Source organism: Neltuma alba, unplaced genomic scaffold, assembly GCF_004799145.2.
Source record: "Neltuma alba isolate B1F8T4 unplaced genomic scaffold, ASM479914v2 tig00012135_pilon, whole genome shotgun sequence".
Lineage (NCBI taxonomy): Eukaryota > Viridiplantae > Streptophyta > Magnoliopsida > Fabales > Fabaceae > Neltuma > Neltuma alba.
Window position 1 is genome coordinate 3,314 of NW_021636686.1, and position 21,879 is coordinate 25,192.

At 31.5% G+C, this 21,879-nt stretch overlaps 1 protein-coding gene and 1 pseudogene across 3 annotated transcripts; one reads left to right on the top strand and one right to left on the bottom strand.

The window, feature by feature from the left end:
* Nucleotides 1-711: 711 nt before the first annotated feature.
* LOC114723390 (dCTP pyrophosphatase 1-like) lies at nt 712-2,319 on the top strand (annotated as a pseudogene).
* Nucleotides 2,320-15,502: 13,183 nt separating this feature from the next.
* LOC114723386 (putative SOS response-associated peptidase YoqW) lies at nt 15,503-21,222 on the bottom strand. Of its 3 annotated transcripts, none has more exons than XM_028909580.1 (8): nt 21,023-21,222; nt 20,594-20,750; nt 19,985-20,070; nt 19,215-19,327; nt 19,041-19,106; nt 18,154-18,257; nt 17,875-17,940; nt 15,503-16,078 (listed from the first exon to the last, which is right to left on the bottom strand). In XM_028909580.1, exons 1-8 carry the CDS (start codon nt 21,112-21,114, stop codon nt 15,704-15,706), a joined length of 1,059 nt encoding a protein of 352 aa, XP_028765413.1. In that variant the 5' UTR covers nt 21,115-21,222; the 3' UTR covers nt 15,503-15,703. The 3 variants fall into 3 exon arrangements, with proteins under 3 accessions (XP_028765413.1, XP_028765414.1, XP_028765415.1); XM_028909581.1 differs by having other exon boundaries at nt 15,904-16,112; XM_028909582.1 differs by lacking the exon at nt 15,503-16,078 and adding an exon at nt 16,974-17,119.
* Nucleotides 21,223-21,879: the final 657 nt, after the last annotated feature.

Sequence of the window (21,879 nt, forward strand, 5' to 3'; positions counted from 1 at the left end):
ATTTTATAAGTTTTAATTTGAGTTTATCTTAATATATAATGTATTTTTTTTAGTTTTATCGTTAATTATTTATTTTTTCTTTTTTATCATAATCTCTCTTATCATATTTTTTATATATTCTGTTTTATTCTTTTTCTCATTTAGTAACATTGTATTTAAAAAAAAAAATATATTTCTTACTTATTTATTATTTTTAACTAATTATTCATTATTTTAATTAGTTATTTAGAATTTATAATTAAAAAAGGGAGTATTGAAAATAAAAATATTGATGCGTTTCCGATCGTTGCGTGTTCGAGCTTCGAACAGGTTAAAGTGGTGCGCACAGGCGCTGTGAATGCCAGACGACACTGAGCAAGTATCAAGGCGCAGGTCTCCACAAACCGACACGTGTACGACCCGCTCCCCCCTCCACGTCCCTTTCCTGACCCTATCCAGTACCCCCATTCCCGGTAACCGGTCACCTCTCTCTGATCAAACGAGCGGGCCCCACCCACTTCTTTCTCTCTCTGTTGCCATTTCTCTATATGACCAAATTACTAAAAACGACTGTGCGTAACACGCATTCATCCCCCTCCTCTCTCCCTCTCTTCACTTCTCTTTTTTCCTTTCTCGGTCCTTTTATTTTGTCTATATATTCAAGCAGCGACCTTTCAATATACTCCATTGCTCGCGTTTTTCTTCTTCGGTCCACGCGCTCAAGTCCTTCTCTTTCCTTTCTGTTTCTCTGTTCTTTGTTTGTTTTTGTGCTTCTGCGTCGCGACTCTTCTTTCTCTTTCTCGCGAAGGATTTTTCCATCTTTTTCAACATGACTGGTGTTCCCGAAGGAGGGTCTGAATCTGTAACCCTTGATCTGCTTAAGCATAAAATGGCGGAGTTTGCTAAGGAGAGAGACTGGGAACGGTTTTCACAGCCCCAGGAACCTCCTTCTTGCTCTGGTATGCTTCTTTCTCCAACCTTGCAAAGATTGAAACTTTCTCTCTGGTTTTACTTGCACGTTGATTTTATGCGCTTTATTTGTTTGTTTTACTTCTATTGAGAGTTCCCCATTTTAGTTTCTTGTGTTTCTGGCCGATTTCTGGTGAAACAAAGGGAGGAGACCTTCTTCTTGTTACTGATATATTGTTTTTTTTACCACTTTTTCCACCTGGTGGTGTTTTACCATTGACCTGACCTAACTGATTCTTATCTGATATGAGTGAGATGGTAAGTGATTTTGAAGTTTCTTGTGTATGGCTCATTGTAATATTTATTTTATTTAGGCCAGTGGACTTTTCCTCGCAAGTTGTTTCATTTTTAATATATATTTGAGAAACAGTGCTTAGTACTTTCTAATTCCCAAGGTTTTTCTTATTCCCCTTGTTCTGAAAATCGAAAGTTGCCAAACCCATAGTCAAAATCAACTTTGCGAACAGATTCCTTTTTGTTTGTTATCACTTATCACAAGTCACCCAGAACCTCTGTTCCCTAGCTTTTCCTATTTCACTTTTGCTCCTCCATCATTTATTATGTTCTTCTTGCCTTGTGCTTTCTTCTTTTCCTGGCCCCAGGAAAATTCTACAAGGTGGGTCTCTCTCTCTGTCTCTCGTTCTCTCTCTCCCTCAATGCATCAAAGATTTGGGTACTATGAAAAGATTCTGGATTTGATTGTGCAGGTGGGTGAAGTGGGCGAACTTTCTGAGATATTCCAGTGGAAAGGCGAGGTTCCAAAGGGTCTGCCAGACTGGAAAGAAGAAGAGAAAGTTCATCTTGGTGAAGAGCTCTCCGATGTGTTGCTTTATCTTGTGAGGCTCTCTGACATCTGTGGGGTTGATCTTGGCCAAGCTGCTCTGAGAAAAGTTGAACTTAATGCTGTCAAATACCCAGCCACAGGATGCAAAGAAACCTCAAGCAAGCAGAACCAGAAAACCAGCAATTTCACTGATGATACTGATACTAATAATAATAATAATAATACCGCCGATATATAATGATCTTCCATGTGTTCATCTCCAAAGTCTTTCAGTAAAAAGACTGACATGTGAAGATTTCTTTTTTCTTCTCTGTCATCTGATATTGGAGGGTTTTGGGGTGGTTGAGGATAATCCCAAGGTTAATGTTACTGTAGGGGCATAGATAATAGATTAGGGGGTTGTGTCGACAAGATGGTAGGGTTTTGTGACATTGCATGGAGACTTAGTTTGGTTTGGTTGGCTGGTGAAATGCTACTTTTTCCTGAGGTACAATTATTCTCACAAATTTTGATCTTGTCACTGTTTTAGCAGACTGAATAGAATCCTCTCTTTGACAGATATATATGTTGAAATCATTGCTTGTTTTTGGGTTTCTTAGCATGTGGCCTTTTGACATTTTACTTCGTCTAGTCAATATCCAAGGCATGGTTTTGGTTTTATCCATTTTAAAGGGTGTCTGGGAATTAAGAAAAGTAATTTTTAGAAATATTTTTTTATATATTAAGATAAATTTTTTTATATATTTATATATTGTAAAATTATCTTTAAAATCATAGTTTTGATTTTATTCTAACACTTTTTTAGGATATGTATGATTTTACGTTGGTGCTGGGAAGAAAAGAAAAATTTTTACATTGGAAAATACTTCCTCCGCTTCTTATCATTAGCAACCATTACGTAAATAAAAGGGTTAGTTAAAACAACAAGTAGATAAAAATTAAAAGTTTTCTAAAAATAGTCTTATTTATTTATGAGGGAGAGAGATTATAAAAAAGAATAAAAAAATTATTATAATAAAAAGGATCATGAAAGAGGGAGAATGTGTCATGATAAGAGAAGATGATTTGAAAAATGAGATATTAAAATATATTGAATATTAAAATAAGTAATTAATGGGGATAAAATAAAAAGTTTGTTATAAAAATTTAAGATATCTTATAAATATTGTTTATATTTAAGAATAAGAGTATATAATAGTTATTGTTTATAAAAATAGATAGAGGAAGTATTAAAATCATATCTTTTAATTATTTACTTTTGTCACCATCAAATGGGCCGGGCTTGGCCCCTATATCAGATCGGGGCTGTTAATTCCTTGTTTCGTCTAATGAGGAAATGCAAGCATGGGCTGAGAAGTTGAACTTCGAAAATGGAGGACTTACCTTTTTTTTTTTTTTATTGACCAGCAAAATAGGGGACTTAATTGTTTTATTACTTTTAGTCACTTGTAAATGTTAATTGCCATATCCATATTGTAATTATTTTTTAGATGCTTATATTAATTTAGGTAATAAATTCGCAGAAGTTTTTGATAAAAATGTGCCGAGGTCGAGGGAAAGCGATGTAAAATACTCTTCTAATCTTATTTATAAGGTACTTCAAACATATTTCACACAAACTAAAAAAAAAATTTAAAATGCATTAACTCTCTATTAAAATAAAATATTTTTTTAATTTTACCCATATTTAATATATACATCTTTCAAAAAGATAATTACCTATACTATAATAAATGAAGGATAAAATAGTATATTCACGCTGAAAATTTAATAAAATGACTTATAAATAGGACAAAAAACCTTATCTCTCTACCTTATAAATAGGATTAGAGAGTACTCCTCTGATCCTATTTATATGGTAGAGATAAAAGACATTTTTTGGTCTTATTTATAAGACATTGAGAAAATTTTTTTATATAGATGTACAATTTTACTTTTATTTATTATTATGTTGATTTTGTTTACATGATGTATAATGTATATTAAAAAGGATAAATTTGAAAAGTTATTAAATTTTAAATAAAAATACATAAAATTTAAAATTTTTCTTGACTAGTTTGAAATATATTAAAAGTGATTTATAAATAGTATGAGAAAAGTATATTGAAATGGAATTAAATTTCTTAATGTAATATTGGTGTCGGAGAAAATAGGAACGGAAGATTGGGGGGCCCACACCACACGTGCCTTGAATGAAGTGGGGGTGGGGGGGAGGGGGAAAATGGCGCGAGTGAAGAAAAGAATCATAATGATCCCAAGTTTCAGTAGCTTGTTACCCACGCCTGTATTTCTCCCCCCTCCGGTATATTCCTTCGCCACTTTCACAAGATTATACTCGCCTGATCTTATTTATAAGATAGAGTGAAAACTTTTTTTGCTTTTTTTTATTTATTATTTATAGGATACTGAGAAAATTTTTTATATAGATATACAATTTTATTTTTATTTATTATTATGTTGATTTTATTTATATGGGATATAAATATAATGCATATAAAATAAGGATAAAGTTGAAAAATTGTTAAATTTTAAATGAGAGTTAATGAAGTTTAAGGCTTTCTTTGGCATATGTAAAACATGTTGGAAATGACTTATAAATAGGATCAGAGGAATATTTAGGAGTGACTGAATATTAAATAAGAAAAGCTGGAGATAAATTCCTATTTGAAAAGTTAATTGAAGAATGGGACCTGACCTTAAATGACAATAGGCTTGAGGAGTAAAAAGACCAAATAGCCTGAGTTGCATATCCTTGATCTCGAGTTATATATACTTGATTCTAATTACATATGGAGGATGTCTAGTTACATATAGAACCTAATTACATATCCTTAATCCCAAATCCCATGTGCTTGATCCTAATTATATATTTAAGATGCTTAATTGTATATATGACCCAATGACATATCACTGATTCTAATTACATGCATTTGATTTCCAGTTATATATGTTTGATCCTAATTACATATTGCAAATGTTTAGTTGCATGTAGAACCTAATTGTATATTGGTAATCCTAATTACATACCTTTAATCTCTACTTGCATTTGCATATACCTTATTCAAATTACATTTTATTAAGGGTATTATAGTAATTTTCTTTACTTTTTAGTTCTTCAAAAGGACCTCAAAAATTCAGGTCTCATTTTACAATTAACTTTTTAAATGGGGATTTGTCCCCGGTTTTTCCTATTAAATATGTTTTAACTAAATTATATAGATAACAAAGTTGACTAAAATAAATTAAAACAATAAATGTGTGAAGAAGGCAATTTTTATTTTCTAAATGTATCCTTACTTGTGAAGATAGTTGTAGCATACTATTTTAAAAAAATCATAATTAAAAAAATAACTATATAATAATATTTTATTATTATTTTTACAAAAGAAAAAAAAAAGAGGCCATCTTTTCCACCGAATTCGGTGGAAATGATGGGGAGGGGGAAGTTGTATTGAATGAAAGAAGGGGAGACACAATAAATGAAGAATGAAGAAATTGGAAGGAGAGACAGTTGAAAGATGGAAGAATGAGTTTAAAAGAGACAACAAGAGGTGGAAGAAAACGAGAGTGAGAGAACAGGAAGAGATAGTGAGAGGCAGGAACCAAGAGAGAGTGAAAATATATACTGTCTAAAGGCTAAAATTTGAAATTCATTTAGGTACCCAAAAATACTTTTTTTAATCATATTTTTTTATAAATATTTTTTATATATTTAGAGTTTTATGTTATTAGTATCATTATAATGTTTAGAGAAAATTTTACCATTTGGGTATGGAGTAAATATAGAGTTTTGACAATATATGACAATCAAAATTTAAAGATATATTATTAAGGAATTTTAATTAGTTTATATTTTTTTAATGATCGTTTTGATAATTTTAAATTACTATTTTAGTTGAAAAATTTATCATTCAAAACATATAAAATGTTTTTACCAATTAAATTTAAATTAAATAATTTATTTGGGTTATTTAATATATTAATGAGATTTTAATCTGTTTGAATATTAAATAAGTTAAAGATATATTTTTAAAATAATTTCTGAAGGCTTGAAAAATTGTAAATTAAGAATTTTATGAAATTAGATAAAGTTATAGTTTATTTATAATCCAAAAGAGCTGTTTGATTTGAGAAAAATTTACAATGAGACTATAATAAATAATCAAGATTTTAATATGAAATATTTAGATTTTGGGTAATAAAAAATATTTACTTTAGTTATTAAATTTAAATAGTCTTATGTAAATTATATTTTCAAAATAATATTATATCCATTATCAGAGTTAATATATTTTTGTAATTTTAGTGTAGAGGGTAGTTTTAAAATTTTAGAGTAGTTTTAAAATAGTTTTGGGTTTTGTATTAATAAATATTTATGTGCAATTTTTGTAGACTTTTGAGAATTTTGAAGTAATCATTATGTGATTATTTGTAAGGTAAAGAGTAATAAGTAACTATGAAAATTCTTTTATGTAAATGTCAATTGTGTATGATTATATTATGGATTTATTAATTTTTGTATCATACTGAAATATAATATTATGATTTTTTAAATAAATGTTTTGATATGGTACTTGATTTTGTTAATATTTATTGCTATTAATTATGATCAATATTTAAATATATTGATAGCTATGGAATTATCATGGTTTGCTGTTAAATAGTACAGAAATTTTATTACTCGCTTATTTTTAATGATATATTTGAGGATGTATTTCTAATATAACATTATCTGTATATGACATATGCACTGTTAAGCTAAAGATAGAAGGATATTTGTATGGATATAAAATTACCACGTGGTACGTCATCACTTGGTACACAGTGGATGAAATTTGTCAAGGCCCCTTTTTTCATGTTTTCCTTTGGTCAGAAATTTATTGGAGTTATGAGACGTGTGACACTTCCTTATTTTATTTGCAAAGGAGGGGAGTTATAGTCCGAAATTGAGCTCTATATATTTGACCGGATATACTTCTAGTGTCGTTGAACTTGGAATACTTTAGTAAAATGGATTAGTTCCTATTAAACTATGTATTAGCCTATGGCTCTAATAAGAGGTATAAGGATGAACGGTGATACAAGGGAGGTTGCATATTATATTATTTTGGATATATTAGAAAGATGGTGTTGGTATATTGTTAAATTAAAAAAAAATTTGAGTTGAATGTATAGATCCGTGATTTTCATACATAAATATAAATATACACATATAAACGGATTTTTGTTTGTCATATATAGTTTGCTTGTGTAGGTTAGAATTTCTATAGTTACTGAAAAGTTAAGTCTCATCCCTTATATTAACATTTTCAAGCGAAGGATCTAGTAGAAATTAAAGGAAGGCACCAATAGAGTAAGTCATGAAGACTTCTGTGCTTCTCAAGCACATGTTATGTTATATTTTTGTCTGTCATAACTATAAGATTTTGATCATTTATCATGTTATGTTAGAAAAATACTTTGAAATTATGACCTATTTAAAGTATTAGAAATACATATGAACTTTTAAATAAAATATTTTGTCACATATGTGGACATCAAGGTGTTACAATAATAAGTAAGAAAAGGAGTAAGTGAGAATGGAGCCGAAATATATGAAAAAAGTAATTAATTATGATAAAAATAAAAAATGCATTAAATTGTTAGACAAATGCAAAATGTTACCATCCTATTTAAGAGAACGAACCTATATTTGTCATTACAATGTACAACTAATCAGGTCGTGTCTAGCGAAATGAGTTAATCTTTTATAATGTAACAAATTAAGATTTAAATTTTTATCAGGAGAGTTACTTATATTTAATATCCGATAATATTGTCTCTAATAGGAAAATAATTTATCCTCTCATGCCAACAAAGAAAGACAAGGTAAAAGTTGATTAGAGGCGTCAGACATTCACATCCTTCGCACTGAATCAAATTCTCTATTGCATAAACTGTTAGTACTGAATTACATTCAATCGTTCGTCATTATTATTAGTCTGTTACCGTTAACAAATTCACAAAAATAGAATTACATTAAATTCTCATGGAAGTAGTTTTAGAATAAAAATTCATTTCTTTTTTTAAAAGTAAAACCGCGTAACTTGAGGTTAGAAATTCTTCGAAGTTGCCGTGGGGTAATTTCAGTCGTTGAGCAATTTGGGCTATTAATGATTTTCAATTAAATATTTCAAAATATTATATTCATAATAAACTTGTAAGCATGCTTGATCGTGCCAAATTTTACTTCTTAAAAACTGTTAACTTGGATTTATTAATTTAAAGTTTTTTACTCATCTAGCTTTATTTATAAGTCTAACATATTTGAAAAATCTTAAATTTTATTAATTCTGTCTTAAAATTTGACAAATTTTCACTTTTACAGTCATTCCAATAGGTTTTACTTTTCAATTTGAAAATGTCATTTGTTAACATGTTTGAATGTGCAGATGTCGAACTTGTTATTATTAAACCATAAACTGGTCAATTTAATAATTTTTTTTCACTTAACATGTCAAGTTAGTTGTAAAATGAGAGGTTTAAAAATATGTGAAATCATTCGCAACGAGGTTAAGGTGTAAATTTGTCCAAAATTTTTTTGTTAGTGATTGGTACCCGAGTTTTTTTTGGGTACAAATTTATCTCAAAGTTTTAAAATTGCAAAGATTTTGTTCTATATTATTAAAAATATTAGCAGTCAGTGTCACTATTTTAATGGTTATCGTTAGTTTTTTAATGATAAGAGGCAAAATTATTGTAATTTTAAACTTTTGAGGAAAAATTTGCTCTCAAAATTTTTTTAGATATCTAATGCTTTTAAGTAAAAACTTTTAAAACAAATTTGTATTTTAAATTTTTTTTAGTAGAAAATGGGCTTTCACTGAAAGTTAATAATTCTCACAAAAAATGTTAAAAAATGTTTCATATGTAGGTCTTATATATAAAATAAGATTTGTTAAAATTTTTGTCTTCCCCTCTCCATTTGGACCCTCTTATATCTGGAGACCGGAGAGAATGCTTTCCGCAAGCTGCGTGAATAAGAGAAGAGCCGAATGGCTTGCCCCCCCCCCCCCACCCCCCACCCCCAACAGCCTTCTTTCCAATGAACTCAAAAGTGCTCTTGGACTTTTGGTTTGAGGCTTGTATCCGAATTAGGAGGTGTTTAGATATCCTAAAAAGTACTTTTTAAAAATATTTTTTCACAAATCAAAATAAAACTCTTCTAAATATTTACCTCGTAAACCGTAAAATCACTTTTGAAAACCATGATTTGGTTTCTATCCCAACACCCCTTTAGAGTGTCTTTGAGATATCGATTAAAGCAGAACAATTATGCTCTCTCTGATGTCTGTGTCTGTATCTTTGTCTATTGTCTGAACGAAGCAAATCCATTAGAAATTGCATAAATAAACCTCACCTTCACAGTCACACTTATTTTTATACTCCTCTAATTCTTAATATAAAATCTAATTATTACATTAATTTTAGTCCTAAATATAAGACCTATTTCTCATATTTATAAGTTTTTTTTCTCTCTAAATTACCCTTATTAAAACTCCCTCAAGTATAATCAAGTAAAAAAGGAAGAGATGAATGAAAATATTAAGGAAGATAATTATAGTATTTTAGGAAAAATATTTCATATTTTTTATAATTAACTAACTTTTCTAACTTCCTCAATCTAATTAAATTAGTTAAATAGGTCTTATATTAAGGATCGGAGGAGTATTATCTTCACTCCAACTAAGCTTCTATCAATTATTAGCCATTCAAGTGCTTCCCTAATTAGAGGGGTTTAATTTGGTATGGTTTTCTAGGAACCAGCATTCATTTCCTACTTCTGTTTGGATATTACAGAAGCAACAAGCTTTATGCTTGAAGCAGCTAAAGCAAAGTGGAACCTGCAATTTGGCACCATGATATGGCCTTGTCCTGGTTGAAACTGATAGTGGCAACACTGTTATAGTCAATATGTATATCATGAAGGCCCTCTCATGAGGTACTTATTCACTTATTATTCTATGAGGTACTTAATATACATACATATTTACACACAAACATACATGTACTGTAATTTGTAAGACAAACCACTTCATTGGGCGATTGAAAAAAGGACAAAGGACCTTTTTGCAGAGCTTGTTTTTTGGGCCACTGACTCACTAACTAATTCTGCCCATTGGCGTGAGAATCAGGCTGGCCCATCCTCGCTGCTCTGGACAGCCAGCTAACACGATCCCACAACGGTGACCGAGCCTTCACACTGCGACCCCGCGGGGCTGATATTAGATCATTATGGGCCATTTGGAATAGATTTTAAATAGTTTTTTTAATTATAATTTACAGAATAGAAGGTAAATATATATAAAAAAAAATTTATAATCGTGATAACAAACAGGATCTGTATATAGTGTATTTGTTTTCATAATACACATGCGGGATTCTTAGTTTGAGTCTCCACTTTTATTTTGTCCTCGTGTATATCTATATATCTCCACAGCCACCATTCAATGTATATTGCTCACTCTTTTCTTTCCTGGTCCCCATGTTCAAGTCCTTCTCTTTTCTTTACTCTTTTTTTTTTTTTGGTTCCCACGGGCATCTTTTTTCTCCTTTTTTTTAGAGACAATTTTATTTGAGATACTGTTCGTTATTAAATGTGATATCTCAAAACATAAGGCCTTCAGAGGAGAGGAGAAAAAAACAATGTTTAAACATGCCTGAAATCGGGCTCCACCTAAGTTGGGCTCCAGTTCACCCGAAATGGAACATCTCAAGATAGAAATCTGGCTCAGTTGTACCAAAAACAAACAAGATTGAAATATGGCCCAACCATGATAAACTTATATGTATACACCTTTTAATTGAATTAATTCCCTCAATGTACTCCTCGTCTGTTGGTTCAGCTAGTGAAAGGGTTAGACTCTCTTACCAAAAAGAAGGGGTTCGATTTTAAGGAGTGTCACTTTGTTATGACTCTAGTCGTGGCTTTGGGAAATGCATCACCACAGTATGGTGAAGTTGGGAAATTCCCACTCCTTGAACCAGAAAAAAAGGCTTGCTTGTCATGTTCTTGTACCTGTAAGGACAAATCTCAATGGATCAAGCGTTAGATGCCTTATCCTGCCCTATTCTTGAATCATGGATGAGCCCAACTCCTTTCCTAAAATTTATGTACAAAAAAAAAACTCTCAATATGTACCCAAAAAAAAAAATAACTTCTCTCAGTATAAGATTTTTAGACAACGAACCATTAAATACATATCATATCGTCTAGGCCAATCCATAATTATAGTCTATAAGTCATGTCATATGATTAGTATCTGTATTTTAATTATTATAACTCAAAAGCACTATCATATATCACATGAACTTACACCTATATATTTTTTAAACCGTCACTGGCATCATCACTTTTTAAAAGAAAGTAAAGATCCTCAAGGGGCTTCTTCTAGAATGAAAGCAACGTTAATTTATTTATTCATTGATTAAAAAATAATCTGCATTTAAAATTTAGAATGACAATTATTAGTTGTAGCTACCTAGGCTCAACCTACTTGGCTGAAGAATCTATACAAAAATTTTAGGGAAAATCACTAACAGGTCCCACAGAAGGCAATTTATTACTCTGAGGTCCCACGAAATGTCAAAATCACTGACAGGTCCCAAGGGACCTCAGAGTAATATTTTTGTTTTGTAAAATGACATTACTGCCCCTCATATTCCAGATTCACATTTGCTCTATCATTACGATTTACAACCTCAGCAGCGACTATTAACAACCTAATGAGAGGGCGTTAACAACCCTAGCAGTATCCGTTAACAACTGACTTTATAGAATTATATAACCTCTACATAAGAGTAAATTATAACCAAATAATATAATACAACAACTTTAACACTAAAATGGGAAGCTTTTTGATATCATTAAGAATTTTAACTAGATCCAATAGGATTATAGTAATATTTTAATGCGAATATCCATTTACAATTTCAACAGCGATTATTAACAACCGAATGAGAGGGCATTAACAACCTAAGCAGTAGCCGTTAACAACTTACTTTATATAATTATATAACCTCTGCATAAGAGTAAATTATAACCAAATAGTATAATACAACAACTTTAACACTAAAATGGGAAGCTTTTTGATATCATTAAGAATTTTAACTAAATCCAATAGGATTATAGTAATATTTTAATGCGAAGATTCATTTACAATCTCAATAGGGACTATTAACAACCGAATGAGAAGGCATTAATAACCTAAGCAGTATCCATTAACAACTTACTTTATAGAATTATATAACCTCCGCGTAAGAGTAAATTATAACCAAATAGTATAATACAACAACTTTAACACTAAAATGGGAAGCTTTTTGATATCATTAAGAATTTTAACCAAATCCAATAGGATTATAGCAACATTTTAATGTAAAAATCCATTTACAACCTCAACAGTAAGTATTAATGACCTAAGGAGAATTGTTAAACCTTAGCAGTGTCTGTTAACAACTAACTTTATCGGATTATATAACTTCTAACTACAACTAACTAAACTATAACTAAATAGTCTTAAAGTTAATCTTATATAGTTGTTAGAGGTTATATTATCCTATAAAGTCAATTGTTAATAGATACTGCCTAGATTGTCAACAGCTCTCTTTGGGTTATTAATACTCACCATTGAGGTTGTAAATGGATCTTCGCATTAAAATGTTGCTATAATCCTATTGGGTTTAGTTAAAATTCTTAATGATATCAAAAAACTTCCAATTTTAGTATTAAAGTTGTTATATTATACTATTTGGTTATAATTTACTCTTATGCGGAGGTTATATATTCTATAAAGTAAGTTGTTAACGGCTACTGCTTAGGTTGTTAATGCCCTCTCATTCGGTCGTTAATAATCGCTGTTGAGATTGTAAATGGATATTCGCATTAAAATATTACTATAATCCTATTGGATCTAGTTAAAATTCTTAATGATATCAAAAAGCTTCCCATTTTAGTGTTAAAGTTGTTGTATTATATTATTTGGTTATAATTTACTCTTATGTAGAGATTCTATAATTCTATAAAGTAAGTTGTTAACGGATACTGCTAGGGTTGTTAACGCCCTCTCATTAGGTTGTTAATAGTCGCTGCTGAGGTTATAATTCGTAATGACGGAGCAAATGTGAATCTGAAATATGAGGGGCAGTAATGTCATTTTACAAAACGAAAATATTACTCTGAGGTCCCTTGAGACCTGTTAGTGATTTTGACATTTCGTAGGACTTCAGAGTAATAAATTGCTTTCTGTGGGACCTGTTAGTGATTTTTCCAAATTTTAACAGCACCTAAGTCAACAAAATCTACAGTGATGTAATAGTTGTCAATGATGTTTTGCTTTAAGATACTGGCATATAGGAGTTGATTAAAAAATTAATTTTGATTCTTTATATAAAATTTTAATTTATTTTATTTTTTATATTTATTATTTTTTAAATTAATTTATTTACATTATAAATTAATATATAATTTAATGTTACATATGAGCATTTTATAAAGGTTATGTCATATTTAATAAAATTAAGTAATTTATTTACATTTCTTAATTTATCCAAATTATTTTTATAACTCTTATAAGGTTAACGTAAATCTCTTGTTTAAAAATTTATCAAAGATTTGGTCATTAACAGTATATAGTATTATTGTGCGATTCATGTAACCAGCTTGATTCAGGAGAATAAAGTTTGTTGCATGTATAAAGCTAACCAAAACCGATGTTCATAAAGAACCATCAACCAGCTTCTGAAATAAGACTAACATACTACTTCCGATACTAATTACTACCTCTGATCCTAATTATAAGAGCCATTTGACTAATTTAAGGAGATTAAAGAAATAAGTTGAGTTAGTTATTTGTCCTAAATAGGTATTGTTTTTCCTAAAATATCTTTACTAATCAAGTGTATTGACTAAAACTATAATTATTAGAAAGACTATTTTAGAAAAAAATTGAGTAAATATGAGATACAAAGTAGATTGGGGTCTTATATTTAAAACTAAAATAAAGATCAAATAAGGTTTTATATTAAGAACCAGAGGTAGTCTAAGATCTTATTTGTATATAAACGAGTTCTTATAATTATAACTGAAAGTAATATTATTGATACGATAACGATGATAATAATGCACAGTAAGTGTTAAAATAATAGAGAGTGAGGCATATACAATCTGCGATCGAACCTCTTTTTAGCTCGAAAACGATTTAAAAAGATCTTGAGCCTACTCTTCACAATGATGACTACCATAGCCCTATACCAGTAGAGAAGAATAAGAGAGTTTCTTTGAGGGCCTTACTTTAATATTTTGCACACCAGGATTATTCCTAAAGCATTACGATTGTTATAATTGCTTCCATTATGATCTTCATCATCATTATCAACAAAACTATCTTTTTCACGTTATATATACATTACTTACCCACGATTCTGCATCAGCTAAATCATATCAAATATGCTTAAGAGAGGTAGTAGAGCCATATCAATGATTTCAAGCTCTGCGTTGCTGGCTGGGTGGTGTCTTCCTCGGAGGCGGCTCCGGCGACGGCGAGGCTGCACTATACTGCTGGGGAATCGACGGCGGGGGTTCTGCCTTGGATCACGGCCGGTGGTTCAGTGGGGGGTCATGGGGCCTCTGAGGATGTTGAAGAAGATCATAATGGAGATTGCTCCAAAGGGACAGTTCATTGAGGTATATTGTAGGTATCTGCCATTACTGCGTCCCCAGCTCTTTCCGCTTTGTTGATCACAAGAAAGGGTTCATTAAGGAGCAAGAAAAAAAAAGAGGAGAAACCCAGGAATTTCATTTTAACTGCTGTCGCTCATGTAAAATGTTATAACATCTATATATTGATCTTCTTTTTCTTTTAATTTTTGCCCTCCGTGCGTTTTCCAGAGCCATTAAAACTTTTGGAGAAAAAAGATGGGTAAGGTACAAATTTGCCTCAAAAATTTTCATTTAAGAACACTAAACACCTAAAAATTTTTTACATGCAAATTTATTCCAAAAATTTAAAATTGTAGCAAGATTACCTTTGTCGTTAAAAATTTTAACGGTTAATATTACTATTTCAATAATCAATATTAGTTTTTTTTAACGATAAGGGGTAATATTATTATAATTTTAAATCTTTAAAACAAATTTGTATTTAAGAAAATTTCCAGGTGCCGATCATTCTCAAGTGAAAACAATTTACATTTTACCCCAAAAAAATGCATATAAATATAGTACACAAGTTGATTCGATTAGGTTGGACTTTCAAAAAGTGTTTTAAAGAACCTGAATATCAATTTACGCATGCAAATAATAATTTATATGTAAAATGCATTTAGAAGGTGGAAGCACCTAAAAGTGCTTCTCCACAAAACGAAATAAATTCCTCCACGTATTTATTTCGTATATCGTAAAAATATTTTTAAAATCATGATTTGATTTCTACTCAAACACTTCCTTGTTAGAAATGAATAAAGCACTTCAAATGAACTTCAAATTACATAAATTGTTGCGTTGTCATATAACTGCATTTGTGCTCTGGTATTCATGCCTTGGCACGCGCGCTAGCATCTTAACGAATCTTTACACACTTCCGGTTAATTTGTTAAAGAAGTTGACAGAAAGTTACTGGCAAGCAAGGGCAGTTTGCGACAGATAATAATCTACCTGTCGTTGGGAGTAATACTTTCAGGGATGCATCATTTACAGACTTCAAAATTATGAGAAAGAACCTGGAAAATTCATTGAACCCACGAAGGGGGGGGGTGTTCTGTCAGATCTCGAATGTTAACCACAGATTAGAGGCCCCACATTAAGATTAGAGGAATATTATAGTAAGAAGCGTTACTGAATGTGCCTACACCAACCAAAATAAAGCGACATTTCATGATTCACATCATTGATAGAACAAAACAAACACAGAAATCTTAACACAACAGCAAGCTAGATTAGCATTTTCCGAAGTATGAAAATAAGGATGATTGTTTATCATCCGCAGCATTCTTCACTTTTTCCTTTTTCTTCACAGGACTTGTGCTCTCCTGAACAGTTTCATGAGAAGCTGGCTCTGAATCTGCTTTAAAGGCCTCATAATCACGCTTGATGTGGTGCTTTGCAACATCATCTTTATCATAGTTACATTCTCTGGTTTTTTTGTCATCATCTCCCTCCTCAGTTTCAGGCTCCTCCTTCTGGGTTTTTGGCAGCTTTTCAGTTTTGACAGGTTCATGACTTGGTACTCTCTGCTCTGGCTTTGAGTCTTCAGCTCCTTTTTTTGTGAAGAACTTCGAAATCGAAGCATTCCTTTCTGTCTTTAGCTGAATCTGAGAAACATGGGACTATGAGAAGTTGAACATCCTACAAATCATTATGATCAATCAACCTGGGACGATGTTACGTTTTCTTGTTTGAAAAAAAAGAAAACTACATATAACTCCCCCAACAATAATTGCCCAAGCATTACCAAAGAAAAAAATGATGGTCTTAGATATAACTTAAGATTAGCTTCTGAAGTCATGTCATTTTAACATGATAATACTTCTATTCTATGTCTCTATCATCTTCCATTTTTTTTTTTTTTAACCTTGCATGACAAATGACATGCTAATTACGTGGCTTTTAGATGTTAATTTTAACTTGTACGTAACAATTAACATTTTTACTTCCTGTTATTGCTAAGGAAGATAGTGCTAAATTTTTTCATATTAATACTATATACACCCTGGTGGTACCTCCAGTTTTTAATATAATTTGATAACTAATTTGGAGATATTAAGAAAATTAGCTAAGTTGGTTATTTGCAACAAATATGTGTTGGTTTTCTTAAATTACCTTCTTCAATTATATGCATCGAAACTACTCTTTGATGGAAACTCTTTACAATTAATAGAGATACTTTAAGAAAGAAATTATAAATTTAGAAAACAAATGGATTGATATCTTATATTTATAAATAAATCCAACTCTTAATTAGCTTTTATATTAAGAACAGGAATATAATAAAATAATAGTCAAGTTGATTTTGATATTTAAATATGGATAATTGATTGTAATTAAATTATGCAGAATTGTATGTCGCCCCTTCTTCAACAATGCATGGGATGTTTTTGAGTTTAACACAAGAAGAATGAAAATACTCAAACTTGTAACCCTATCCAAATTCCTACTTAACTTACCTAACTACTTAAGCCTAACTCCGAACTATAACATGGGTCCCATACACATCATTGACAATAAATAGTGCCACAAAGAAAAACGGCAGCATATTTTATTTTAGTTAAACAACAAGAACATTGCTATCAAAGCTTTCTGGATGACCTGTATGCATCCAACTACTGGCCAAAACTTTGCCTCTCAGCAAATTTCTACTTTACGGAACAAAAGAGCGCAATATTTGGCAATTCTATGCATTTTATTTTCCAGTCTACAAAGGAGAAATTAAAAGCACTACAAGTAAAAAAAGTACGCAATCTAATGCAATAGCAGGCTTGGATTCAATTCTAGGTGCCTTGTTTACCAAACTAAAGGTTTGAATCCAATGCTATCAACCATATTTGAGATATCCAATTCTAGGAGTTTTCTCTAACCAGTAATGATAGGAACAAGCACCCTTTACTATTATTATGTTTTATGTTTTATGTCTATTATGTGATTTTGTATTAGCCATCATAAGTGTCTTATGTCAGTTATTTTAAGTTAGTGTCAGTTTTACAAATGTCCTATGTCAGTTATTTTAAGATAATGTCAGTTAATGTCAGTTCTATATGTTTAGAAAAGAGTAGTTATTTGCATTTACTGTATTAGGCTGTCAATATTAGACATGTATTCTATCAATGACGTGGATGAATGAATGATTATACAGTTTCCTAACTTTCTCCTCTGTTTCCCTAGAATTAGATTCTGGTTCTAGTCTCTCCCTTTTCTCTCCCTCTTCCTTTCTTCTTTTCTCTCTATTTCTTTTATTCTTCTTCTCTCTTTTCTAGAATTACAGATTCTGGCTCTAGAATTCTTCTTCTCTACTCTTTCTCTTCCCTCTCTTCCCCCTTTCCCCTATTTCTACTTCTATTTTCCATATTCTAACAAGTAATCTCCATCTCAAACGAAATTTAACAGGACGCACCTCTTTTATGCACTCAGGTCCATCAAAAGATGGCTTGCCCATTGCAGGTGTGACTGGATACCAAGCCTGCAGATTAAAGAATTTGGAATACCAACAATAGCAGCAGCAGCAGTTGTAATAATTAAATAACTATATTTTATAGCTTTCATGTCAAGAAAGGAAAAAAATTTCCTTTCACGAAGACAAAAACTACAACTCTCATCCCGAGAAAAGAGAGAAAAAGAGAGAAACATGGAAAAGTCATTTATTGCCTCAAATTCTCATTGCAAAAGTTCGTACCAAATCAGATTCCTCATATGGCTTGAGCAATGCCTTGTGATTGGAAGAATTGTTTAGCCAGGAATCAGTAGAACACTTGTCACCTAAAATAACAGGCATTCTATCTACAAAGGCACATTAAAATATAGTCAACGTATGTAAGTCATAGTCATTAAGGTAATGATTCTCTAGCAAAAGATGAAATTTCCCTACGACAGTGGTATAAGTAAATCAACATATCTAAAGATATGCCAACTGCCAAGCAATTCGAACTCATGAAAACAAAAGGATTAAGTGACATCCGTTGGTTTCAATGTACATTGGACTTCATATTACTGTGTTCTTTAGATAAGCAAAGTGTTTCATTTTACAAGACAAAAAAGAGCACACAAAGTACACGGAATTTTTCCAAGACCAAGAAAGCAAAATAAGCTAATAAGCTGCAGAAGAGATGTATCAATAGAATCCTCCAAAGATCTTGTACTACTTATGAAAGTTATAGTTCCTTCTGTAAGAACAGAGATAGAGATCCGAATTTCTAGCAAAGTACTTACAGGAGAAAAATAATGTAGATTTTCTTTTTTGGGTCTGACCAAAATGTCCAAGCAGAATGGACTTGTTACGTATAGAATAAGATGATAGCACAGGAAAACGCCACTGGGGAACACGGCATGGAAAAAATCGCTAGGGAGAAATAGAATAATATGCAAGAGAATTAGCCTCCCATATTTGCTGATAAAATTTCATGCAAGGACAACTTGCAGACTATCTTAAAGACATAGGCTTACAACCATAATAAGGGGTTGCTATTGATTTCTTATATCATTTGAACATACATAGCGTTTTCAAAGCCAATGAAATAAAATTTTATGCCATGTCAACGTGCAGGAGTGGAGTGCACCGCTTACCATGCAGCCACTGGAGGGATGAAGATGACGAGGTTGTGAGAATAGTGAATGTATAAAGCATCTCACCTGCAGAAAAGAATATTGCTATCTTCATCCAAAAGTAAGCAATATTTATATTGTTGTTCCTGAGATAAAATGCAAATCTCATTCTTCATCTTTCTTCAGGAATCTTACCTTCAGAATTTTGCCAAGAATCATAAAGAGCAGCAAAGACAAGAGGGCGTCCATCTTTGAAGTGAATGTAGTAGGGCTGTTTTCCTGATCCACCTTTCTTCCATTCATAAAATCTTAAATATATGCATATATAAGTCTCGGTTGACAGAATGGAACCATCAGAAACACAATAGACTACAATGATAAGTAAGTAGAAAATGCATATAATATATCTACCTTCACGACACATTTAGTTTTATACGTGTAAACTATGTTTTTATTTCTGTTTTCTGGTTATATTTACTATCAGGCTATTACTACTACTGACAGATTATATGACCTATGCATTCAGGAATAAAAGGTTGCAGTATGAAATTTTCCTCTCAATCATTCTTCGTAAAGATTCATCCTTAATATCGTTTTGTTGCCAGCTCAAAAATGGACAAAAAGACAAACCAAACATGGAAATGCATTCCGATAGCTATTACTCAGTGCAGCTGCTCAGGGACTATAAGGATGAATATCAAAATTAACCACCAGACCAGCCAGCTATGACTTCAACTATGATGAAACTTATTAATTCAAAATCGACTTGAAAGGCAATTAATAAACCAAGATCTTATCTATACCTCAAAATTTGAAATGCATACCGCAATATCAAAGCCTTAGAGGAGACATCAACAGGATTTTGAAAGAATTATTCAATAAATAGGAAGTATTTCTAGTTCATGCAAAAGCCGACAATAATAAAATATTGTGATTTCATAAAATGGTTATAATTGAAAACATACCCTTCTACTGCCACAAGGCACCTGCATTTGGGAAGAAGACGGCGAAATGAAGCTTTTTCACCAACGGATTCAGATCGAGCATTGAACTGAAATACATAGCACACAGTAATATAAATAAATGCGACTCAAGGGGTATGATTTATTGCTGTCTTTTCTTGAAGTTAAAGAACTCTAGGGATTATTCAAGAACACCCTGATACATATACCATCGTACATTTTTTGTACTAAACTGATATTTCCAAGCCATGGAGTATCAAACTACAAAGATATGTCATTTTCCCAACAAAAAATATCAGAAAGAACAAAACAGCAAATTGCTCATAGCTTGCAGGAAAAGAAAAGGGGGAAAAAATAAAAACATATATTTAAAAATATAAACAAGGAAGCTAACGAGAAATGATTAGAACGTTTTTTCACCCAAAAAAAAAAAAGAAAAAAAAGAAAAGAAATTATTAGAACGATATTATACATAGACATGACGGGAAGATTTCAGATTGAACTACTTCAACCATTACGAGGAAGACTCATCTTCAAATCCCCTCCCATATGAAATAAATAAAGAAATTATTACTGCCCGTAATTAACCAGATTAAAGAGGTATTAACTTACCATCTTGTAGTGATCAGGTTTCTCTGTTTTCTTGGTGAAACTGGGAACTAAACCCCACTTCATGCAATGAAGAACACATCCTTCGCTATCAGATGCATCGTCTCTACGAACTACTGGCAAGTTATATCCCGGAGATACATTATATGATGGTCTATACCTGATCATGCGTCCAAATTCAATATCACAAGTTCGCTCGATAGCTTACGAGTTCGAAATCAAATTCAGAACCCATATGAAGTGAACACAAAAGTGGCAGCAAACATAAAATCCCCAACTTCATTTCTCTTTAACTGGCTGCTCGACCGTTGACAAAATAGTCACGACTAAAAACAATAAGAATTTTCTTTTTGGAAAAACAAAGCCAGAATAACCTATTATTTATAGTTTCAAAAGCAAAGTAAGATCCGGAAACAAAAAAAGAAAGCTAACCGGTCCATGTTGACGGAACGAACGGGACCACTGCGATGACAAGCCCGAGGGAAGTCATCGTTTCTCAGAGTACAACGAGCTCTCCCACACATCGCTCTGCCTCAGAAAATGATTTGGATTCCCCAAGAATGTCCGAAGTGTCACTTTGGGCAACTGAATAAAGGCGGGAAGGGAGGGAAGACTAGTGCTCCGCCATTTTTCCGGTGCTTACAGGCACTCCATAGAAGCCGCTTGAAGACCGTCCGATGAAAATCCCCTGTAGATTCGACCTCTTGTGGACCCTACTGCCAAGTGTCCAAGTTGAAAGACCAAAACGTTGTCGTTGCTATTGGATTCTCCGAGCAATTGACCCATGGGGCTTTTGACGTTTGACCTTTGACTTTGAGAGTACTCCATCTCAAAATTTCTGGAAAAAGAAAAAGATATACACACCTTTTTATTCTTAATATAAAAACTAATTAAATAATTTAAATGAATTAAAAACATTTGTTAAGTTAGTTATTTTTAAAATGTTTTACTAATTATATATATTAGTTAAAATTTTTAATATATACGACTATTATAATAATTATTTTGTAAAAATAGATAAATATAAGAGATAAAGCAAGATAAAGTTTTATATTTAAGAGTAAATTGAATATTAAACTAGGTTTTTAATATTAAAGACCTGACTTAGTATTAAAAAAAAAACCACAGTTAAAACAAAATAATTTTGAGGAGAATGAAATATGATATACACGAAGCAAAAGGCATCTAACTTCTATCCAACGTTTAAAAATACTAATAGAGTCACTTTTTCTGCTCACTTCAGATTTGCTTCTCATTCTAGGAATTTTAAGATATTAAGCTAAAGAATT